We start from the raw sequence: 10,427 nt of genomic DNA on the forward strand, positions 1-10,427 counted from the left end.
TCACAGTAAATAAAAAAAAAAGACACAACTATATGTTGTCTAGAAGAAACCTTATCATATAAAGACACAAATAGATTAAAAGTAAAGAGATGCAGAAAGATATACCATGCTAACACTAATCAGAAGAAAGCTGGAGTAACCATATTAATTTTCAACAAAGCAGACTTTAAAGCAAGGAAAACTACTGTGGATGAGAAGGAGCATTACATAATGCTAAAAGGGGTCAATTTTCCAAAAATATATAATAAGTTATGTGTGTACACCTAACAACGGAGAATCAACATGAGATGAAAACTGACAGAACTGCAAGAATAAAAAGATGAATCTATGATTATTTTTGGAAATTTCATCCCTCTATTAAATATCAACAGAGCCAGTAGGCAGAAAAATCAGTAAGTGAACTGAACAGCCTCATTAATCAACTGGACCTAATTGATATTTATGGAATACTTCATCTATCATTAGAATCACATTTTTCTCAAGTTCACATGGAAGAGTCATCAAGATAGACCACATTCTAGGCCATAAAACATATCTTAACCAATTGAAAATAATAAAAAAAATGCATTTAGACCACAACAAAGTTAATTTAAATTCTTAAAGATTACGTTAATTTAAACTCTTTAAACTAGAATTCAATAAGAGATATATCTGGAAAATCCCCAAATGCTTTCAGTTGAAGCAGCACATTTCTAAATATCCCATAGTTCAAAGAGAAGTCTCAAGAGAAATTTTTAAAATATTTTGAATTAAATGAAAACAAAAATACAACTTACCGGGAGTCTCCCGCGTAGTGGTGGCAGCTGCAGCAGGACCAGGCGCCGGTCGGCTTGGGAGCTTTGAAGCTGGGGAGCGGAGCGCAGTCCCCGGCTGCGGTGGCAGGGCCAGGTGTCAGGAAGGAAAACATGGCGGCGGCGGCGGCCTGAGGAGGCGGCGGCAGCGGCGCGGCAAGCAGCTTCACGGAGATCATGGCGGAGGCGGGAGCAGGGCCGTGAACGGCGCCGCGAGTTCCTAGCGCGGCGGGGCGGGAGGCTGCGAAGCGCTGCGCGGCCCCCTCGGGGCGGCCGGGCTTGCTGGGCCTGGACAATAGCGCCGAGGAGCCGGAGGCGAGGAGAGGCGGGGGCCAGAGCTCGGGCCCCGGCGGCGGGCCATGCGGGCGGCAGCGCGGCCCCGGGGCGGCCAGCGGCGGCAGTGAGGCCAGGGAGCCCTCCGCTCGTGGGCGTCCTCTCGCCTCGGCTCCCGCCTTCCCCGGACCCCCTTCCCGGGCGACTCCGGCGGGGCCTTTGCCCCGGCCCCCGGGCGTCACGATGACCGACACCCGGCGGCGGGTGAAGGTTTACACGCTCAACGAGGACCGGCAGTGGGACGACCGGGGCACCGGGCGTGTGTCGTCCGGCTACGTGGAGCGGCTGAAGGGCATGTCCCTGCTTGTCAGGGCCGAGAGCGACGGTTCTCTACTTTTAGAGTCCAAAATAAATCCTAATACTGCATACCAGAAACAACAGGACACTTTGATTCTGTGGTCTGAAGCAGAAAATTATGACTTGGCCCTTAGCTTTCAAGAAAAAGCTGGATGTGATGAAATTTGGGAGAAAATATGTCAGGTTCAAGGAAAGGACCCATCAGTGGACATCACTCAGGACCTTGTAGATGAGTCTGAAGAGGAGCGGTTTGATGATATGTCATCGCCAGGTTTAGAATTGCCATCTTGTGAATTAAGTCGCCTTGAGGAAATTGCAGAACTTGTGGCATCTTTACCTTCCCCCCTGCGTCGTGAAAAACTTGCACTAGCACTGGAAAATGAGGGTTACATTAAAAAGCTCTTAGAGCTTTTTCATGTGTGTGAGGATTTGGAAAATATTGAAGGACTGCACCACTTGTATGAAATTATCAAAGGCATCTTCCTCTTGAATCGAACTGCTCTTTTTGAAGTTATGTTCTCTGAGGAATGTATAATGGACGTCATTGGATGCTTAGAATATGATCCTGCTTTATCACAACCACGAAAACATAGGGAATTTCTAACAAAAACAGCCAAATTTAAAGAAGTGATTCCCACATCAGATCCTGAGCTGAAACAAAAAATTCATCAGACATACAGAGTTCAGTATATACAAGACATGGTTCTACCTACCCCTTCAGTCTTTGAAGAAAATATGTTATCAACACTTCACTCTTTTATCTTTTTCAATAAGGTAGAAATTGTTGGTATGTTACAGGAAGATGAAAAATTTCTGACAGATTTGTTTGCACAGCTAACAGATGAAGCAACAGATGAGGAAAAAAGACAGGAATTGGTTAACTTTTTAAAAGAATTTTGTGTGTTCTCCCAAACGCTACAACCTCAAAACAGAGATGCTTTTTTCAAGACTTTGTCAAACATGGGTATATTACCAGCTTTAGAAGTCATCCTTGGCATGGATGATACACAGGTGTGAAGTGCTGCTACTAATATATTCTCATACTTGGTTGAATATAATCTATCCATGGTACGAGAGTTTGTCATGCAGGAGGCACAACAGAATGATGATGTAAGTCAGAAGTTAACAGAGCAAAAAATAACCAACAAGGATATTTCGCTCATCAACCTCATTATAGAACATATGATTTGTGATACAGACCCTGAACTTGGAGGAGCAGTCCAGCTTATGGGCCTCCTTCGAACATTAGTTGACCCAGAAAACATGTTAGCTACTGCCAATAAAACAGAAAAGACTGAATTTCTGGGTTTCTTCTACAAGCACTGTATGCATGTCCTTACTGCTCCCTTACTGGCAAATACAACAGAAGACAAACCTAGCAAAGATGATTTTCAGACTGCCCAGTTCTTGGCACTTGTATTGGAATTGTTAACATTTTGTGTGGAGCACCATACCTACCACATAAAGAACTACATTATTCATAAGGACATTCTCCGGAGAGTGTTAGTTCTTATGGCCTCGAAGCATGCTTTCTTGGCATTATGTGCTCTTCATTTTAAGAGAAAGATTACTGGATTAAAAGGTGAGTTTTACAACCGCTACATAATGAAAAGTTTTTTGTTTGAACCAGTAGTCAAAGCATTTCTTAACAATGGATCCTGCTACAATCTGAACTCTGCCATAATAGAAATGTTTGAATTTATTAGAGTGGAAGATATAAAATCATTAACTGCTCATGTAATTGAAAATTACTGGAAAGCACTGGAAGATGTAGATTATGTACAAACAAAGGATTGAAACTGAGATTTGAACAACAAAGAGAAAGGCAAGGTAATCCCAAACTTGACAGTATGCGTTCCATTTTGAGGAATCATAGATATCGAAGAGACGCCAGAACACTAGAAGATGAAGAGGAGATGTGGTTCAACACAGATGAAGATGACATGGAAGATGGAGAAGCTGTCGTGTCTCCATCTGACAAAACTAGAATGATGATGACATTATGGATCCAATAAGTAAATTCATGGAGAGGAAGAAATTAAAAGAAAGTGAGGAAAAGGAGGTGCTTCTGAAAACGAATCTTTCTGGTCGGCAGAGCCCAAGTTTCAAGCTTTCCCTCTCTAGTGGAACAAAGACTACCCTCTCCAGCCAGTCACCTGCAACAAATCTGCCTGGTTCTCCAGGCTCACCTGGATCCCCAGGATCTCCAGGCTCTCCTGGATCCATCCCTAAAAATACATCTCAGACGGCAGCTATTACTACCAAGGGATGCCCTTTCATTGATGGACAGATGGGTTACTGAAGCGGAACTTCACACATGCTGCTACAATAGGAGAAAAGTCTAAACAGCTGCTTGTTTCATGGAGGAAGACTATTAGCAATAAATTGCTAGAAACACAACACTTGAATTGACACAGTTCCGTCTGACTGACTCAGAAGTCCACACTTTCAAGTATAAATACTATTTTGATAAGCGATGTGAATATAATGATGTAAATACATATTTTAATGATAAAAAAATACAACTTATCAAAAATTTTGTGATGCCTAGAGGGAAAGTTATAGTACTATATGCATATATTTAAAAAGAAAAAGGTATAAATCAATACCCTAAGCTTCCACCTGAGGCAACTAAAGAAAGAAGGGCAATATAAGTTAAAAACAAGCAGAAAAATAAATTAGAGCAGAAATTAATGAAATTTAAAACTAGAAATCAATAGAGGAAATTGATGATACCAAAAGCTGTTCTTTGAAAAGATCAATAAAACTCTATGTTCATAAATTTATAACCTAAATAATAGATCAATTCCTTTAAAGGCACAAATTACCATACCCTCTCACAATGAGACCTACATAAATAGGCATATATCTATTAATGAAATTGATAGAAATTAATGAAATTGATAATGAAACTTTCCACAAAAGAAAGAATCATTCCTATAGTTTCACTGGTAAATTCTAACAAGCATTTGAGAAAGAAATTATTCCCCTTCTCTTCAATCTCTTCTAGTAAATAGAAGCACAGAGAATATTTCCTAGCTCGTTCCATGAGGCCAAAATTACACTAATATCAAAGCAAAATAAAGGCATTATAAGAAAAGAAAACTACAGACCAATATCTCTCATTAACATAAATGCAAAAATCTAAACTAAAATGTTAGCAAATTGAATTGAAACATGTATAAAAAGAATTAAACACTACAAGCAAATGGGATTTATTCCAGGTATGCAAAGGTGATTCAACATTGAAATTCAGTTAATGTAATTCACCACTTGATTAGGTTAAAGAAGAAATACTATATGATCACAAAAATAAATTCAGGAAAAACAATTGACAAAACCCTAACATTCATAAGACTCTAAGAAAACTAGAAATAGAGGGTAACTTCCTCAACTTGATAAAAGAACATCTACAAAAAAATCTATGGTTGACCTCATGGTAATGGGGAGAAAATGGATCTTTCCCCTCAAGGTCAGACATAAGGCAAGATGCCTTCCTTCACTGCTCCCATTCAACATTGTCCTGGGAATTCTAGCTAATGAAATAGGGCCAGAAAAGGAAGTAAAGGTATACAGATATAGAAGGAAAAATAAAAAGGTTTCTGTTAGTAAATGACATGATTGTCTATACAGAAAATCTCAAATAATTGACAATGAACAACAACAAAAATTTCTGGAAACAATAAATGACTATAGCAAGGTTACAGGATATAAGGTTAATATATAAAAGTCAATGTCTTTCCTATGTACCAGCAGTAAACAATTAGAACTTGAAATTAAAAACACTAAATAAGAGACAAATACATAGGCATAAATCTAATAAAATAAATACAATATATGTATGCAGAAAACTGTAACACACCAATGAAAAAAATAAAACATGTGCAAAATGGAGTGCTATTCCATGTTTATGACCTATAGATTCAATGTAGTCCTGAACATAGTCCGAGAAAGGGACTATGGATAATAAATATCCATTATTTTATGGATATTGACACACTGATTCTAAAGTTTTTATGGAATAGAAAAATACCAAGTATAGTTGACAGGTACTGAAGAGGAAGAACAAAGTCTGACACTGAAACACTGACACTACTCAACTTTACAACTTATCTAAAACTACAGAAATCAAGAGAGTGCAGTGTTGGTAAAAGAACTGACAAATCAATTAATGGAACAGAATAGAAAGCACACATACAGACTTACACAAAGTCAATTTATCTTTGACAAAGGAGTAAAGACAAGTCAATGGAGAAGGGATAGTCTTTTCAACAAATGCCAGAATCATTGAATAATCATATGAATAACACATAAATCTAGATACAGAACTTAAACCTTTCACAAAATGTAATTCAAATGGATTTATACCAAAAATGCAAAACTATAAAACTTCTAGAATAAAACATGGAATATAGAAAATTGATATGACCTTGGATGTGGTGATAATGAGTTTTAGACACAACACCAAAAGTGTGATCCTGAAACAAAAAAAACTGATAAGTTAGACTTCATTACAATTTTTAAAAAATTTCTGCACAGCAATAGACATTGTTAAGTGAGTCAAAATATTGGGTTGGCCAAAAATTTCGTTTGGGTTTTTGCATAAGATAGGGAAAAACCCGAATGAACATTTTGCTCAACCCAATACAAGCCACAGAATGGGAGAAACAAAAACACATATTAGCAAAACACATGTTTGATAAAGGACTTGTATCCTTACATACACAAAGAACTCAAAACTCAACAATAAAAACAATCCACTTTAAAAAATGGACCAAACATCTGAACAGACATCTCACCAAAGATGATATAAAGATGGCAAATAAATGTATGAAAAGTTACTTAACATCATATGTCATTAGGGATTTACAAATTAATACAATGACATATGAATATGCACTTATTAGAATGACTAAAATCCAAAAAAACTGACAATGCCAAATGCTAATGAGGATGTGAAGTAGCAGGAACTGTGTTTGTTGCTGGTGGGAACGCAAAATAATACCATCACTTTGGAAGACAGTTTGGCAGTTTCTAACAAAGATGATCTCAGCCTAACCATACAATACAGCAATAGTATTTACCCAATTGAACTAAAAAATTATGTTCACATAAAACCCTTCACGTGAATGTTTATGGCATTCATAATTGCTAAAAACTGGTGGCATCCAAGATGTCTTTCAATAGATGAATGGATAATCAAACTGTGTACAACCATACAATGGAATTTTATTTGGTGATAAAAAGAAATAAAATATCAAGCTAGGAAAATATGTGCAGTAACTTTAAATGCATATTATTAAGCAAAAGAAGCTAGTCTTAAAGGCTATATACTGTATGAGTCCAGTCATAAAGTTTTAGAAAAGTCAAAGCTGTATGGCTAGTAGAAAGATCAGTGGTTTTTATGGGATTAGGGAGAGGGAAAAGTGATGAATTGATAAAGTACAGGAAATCTTTAGAGTGTTGTAAATATTCTGTATGATAATGTAATATTGCATCTGTCAAAACACATAGAAGAACTATACAACACAGAAAGTGATCCTTAATGTAAACTATAAACTTTAGTTATTACTAATGTATCAATATTGGTTCATTTATTATAACAAATGTGCCACACTAACGAAAGGTAATAGAGAAAATTGCATGCTGGGGATGGGAGTGGAGTTAGAGGTGGGGAGGATATATGGAACTCTGTAGTACCCAATTTTTTGGTAAATCTCAGACTGTACTAAAAATAAAGTTTATTAATTATTTTTATAAATAAGGTTAAAGTGAACAAAGTTTGGGGATCATATTTTGTCAGCTTAATTCAAAAAGAATATAAAAGTACAACACATTACTATTAAAAGAGTAAAGTTTATTTAAATTGAAAAAATCACTGAATTGAGCACTTGACAAGCATTTAAAGAATTTAAGAGTAGGTAGAGATGTTGGAGATTATCTTGTTTATTTTATACACTCATTTTAGAGATGAAACAAATTCCTATTTTTCTGCCATAAAATAGGCCTTATTTCAGGAAGAAAAATGAAGGTGACTACAATCACAAAAGAGACCCCAATGTGACAATTTTATGACGGCTACAAACTGGTTCTGAGTTTTATTAAAACCCATGATGTATATTTACCTTCTCTGAGATTTTGTCAATATGCTTGAGGTATCACAAATTTTCTCAAGAGCAAAAAGATAAGTACTGGTCTTTTATTGAGGGCTGCCATCGTATACTCCTTATATATGTACAGTTTCATACCAATTTCAATTTGAACAGGACTTCTACATCTATTGCTTACTCTTAGAGTAATAGTCTTCTTCCTTAAAATATCCTAGAAGAAATGTCAGGGTTACTAAAGCTGGTTACAAATAAATTTCCTCACCTCAAGTTACAAATGGTTATGTATATTTTATAATTGAGTTGATGGTCATTAAGATAATACATGTTGACTGCCAAGGTCAGGAGTGTGTCACATTAGTATAATTTTTGAGCACATAGTCAATATTGTTGACTTAAAGAAAAACACACAATGCTGAGAGTGGTGAGTTTGTTTTATTCAGGGACTTACTGGGGACTATACGCTGGGAGACAGCCTCTCAGTAGCTCTTTGAAACTGCTCCAAAGAGCTAGGGGAGAATCCAATTTATATATGAATTTTTTGGCTATGAAATAATGCAGTCAAGTATACATCTTGATAAAATATTACTACTAATCACAAAGAATAGATATCTCAAGTTAATGATTTTAGTGCTTTTCTATGTATGGGAAGATGCAAGAATCTGGGGTCATAAAAATTCTTCCTGAGACATGCATCTAATTATCTAAGGACCTGTTTATTCCAAGCACAGAGTGCCTTATCCTGTTTTTCATCCTGAATTCCTCTCAGGATGCACTGTCGGTGGACAATTGCAGTGGGTTATGACTTAACCCCTGTAGAACTGGGTGGTGAGCAATGCTCTTTGTTTTTTTCTTTTTTTTTTATTCAAAGATTATTTAGCTGGTGGAGCAGCTAATATCCAAAATCAGTTATGGCAAATTTCTTAAACTATATTCTCTTATTCTGTGTGTCATCAATAAATATTTCTACTCCTTAAGTTCTATGCTATTTGGAGCCTCATTATCTCAATCATAAATGAAAATAATAATGTCTGACCTCTATATTTATCTCTTCCCATATGACGGTTGGAAGTTTAATTGAGAAAATCTATGCAATCATAATTTCAGAGTAAAACTCATGAGCACAATTGTTATGATTAATGATATAGCAATATTTGTTATGCTTCTTTATTATTATATAATAAGTAATGAAATAATGTTAATATGTAGTAGTTTTTATTCAAAAATTATAAAGCCTTTATTCTGATCTTAATTCATCATCATTTCAAAATCAGATAAAAACAATGATTTCATTCTGATAAAATTAATTAAAAACAGACTTCTCAAACTAAACTGTATACTATCTAAAAGTAATGATTGTGTCTTTTTCATCTTTAAAAAATATATCCCAGCACCTTGAGTGATACCTGGAACTTACCATAACTTTTCATTGAACTACTCTTGTGAATATTTTAGACATATTTTATTTACTTTAGCATAAGCTCAAAAAAAATCACTGTTTAATGTAGGCATAGAAGAAGCAAGGTAGAGTTACCTATCTATTTTCTGGTTCTGGGAATCCTAGTTCTTAATTCGGTTTCATGATCCACTACATAGATGCCAAATATTAGCTGCTTTCTCCTTTCAATTTATTTTATCTGATTTGATCTTATTTTGTTTTATTTTGTTTTTGATTGAAGTATAGTTGGTCTATAACATGACAGGTGTATGACAGTGATTCAATATTTTTATAGATTATACTCCATTTAAAGTAATTACAAAATAACAGCTTTACTTCTCTGTGCTGTACAATATATCCTTGTTGTTTATTTATTTTATACATAGTATCTCTTAAGAGTTTGTATCTCTTAATCCCATACCCCTATATTACTCCATCCCTTTTCCTCTTCCCACTGGTAATCAGTAGTTTGTTCTCTATATCTGTGAATCTGTTTCTTTTTTGTTTTATTCAATAGTTTGTTTTATTTTTTAGATTCCACATATAAGTGATAACATACAGTATTTGTCTTTATCTGTCTGACTTATTTCATTAAGCATAATACCCTCTAGGTTTATCCATGTTGTTGAAAATAGCAGAATTTCTTTCTTTTTTTATGGCTGAAAAATATTCCTTTGTGTGTGTGTATATATGTATCTATATTTATTCTGCTATCAATTGAGCTATTGATTTATCTGTAATTTTATCATTCCAAAATATGATCCAAGTATCCCTTTCTATCTATCTAGATATCACAATTTTCTTTATCCATTCATCTGTTGATGGATGCTTAGGTTGCTTCCATATCTTGGCTATTGTAAATGTTGCTGCTATGAACACTGGGATATATACCCAGGAGTGGAACTGCTGGATCATATGGTAGTTCTATTTTTAGTTTTTAGAGGAACCTCCATACTGTTTTCCATAGTGGCCACACCATCTACATTTCCAGCAACAATGTACTAAGGTTCTCTTTTCTCCACATCCTGGACAACGTTTATTATTTGTGGTCTTTTTGATGATAGCTACTCTAACCTGCGTGAGGTGATATCTCATTGCGGTTTTGATTTGCATTTCCCTGATAATTAGCTATGTTGAGCATATTTTCATGTGCCTATTGGTGATTTGTATATCTTCTTTGGAAACTTGTCTATTCAGGTGTTCTGCCCATTTTTAAATCAAGGTTGTTGGGTTTTTTTGATGTTGAGTTGTCTGAACTGTTTGTATATTTTGGAAATTAACCCCTGTTGGTCACATCATTTGCAAATGTTTTCTCCCATTCAGTAGGTTATCTTTTTGTTTGTATTGATGCTTTGCTTTGCTATGCAAAAGCTTTTAACTTTAATTACGTTTCTTTTGTTTCTCCTTTCAGTTTTAATCTTGTTTGTTTATCTATAAAAGAGTTTTACATCCTTGTCTTAG

At 35.5% G+C, this 10,427-nt stretch overlaps 1 protein-coding gene and 1 long non-coding RNA gene across 2 annotated transcripts in view; one reads left to right on the forward strand and one right to left on the reverse strand.

Moving 5' to 3' along the window:
* Positions 1-900, reverse strand: part of LOC133093651 (uncharacterized) — an 84,123-nt gene extending 83,223 nt beyond the window's left edge. The window contains exon 1 of the long non-coding RNA XR_009701297.1: positions 777-900. This is a non-coding gene — a long non-coding RNA (uncharacterized LOC133093651). The remainder of the gene's footprint in view (positions 1-776) is intronic.
* Positions 901-1,278: 378 nt separating this feature from the next.
* Positions 1,279-3,480, forward strand: LOC133093652 (serine/threonine-protein phosphatase 4 regulatory subunit 3A-like). Its single transcript, XM_061193581.1, is given in 2 exon segments — positions 1,279-3,204; positions 3,207-3,480. Coding segments are annotated over 2 exon segments (2,127 nt in total). The 5' UTR covers positions 1,279-1,307; the 3' UTR covers positions 3,437-3,480.
* Positions 3,481-10,427: the final 6,947 nt, after the last annotated feature.

This window comes from Eubalaena glacialis, chromosome 6 (assembly GCF_028564815.1).
Source record: "Eubalaena glacialis isolate mEubGla1 chromosome 6, mEubGla1.1.hap2.+ XY, whole genome shotgun sequence".
NCBI lineage: Eukaryota > Metazoa > Chordata > Mammalia > Artiodactyla > Balaenidae > Eubalaena > Eubalaena glacialis.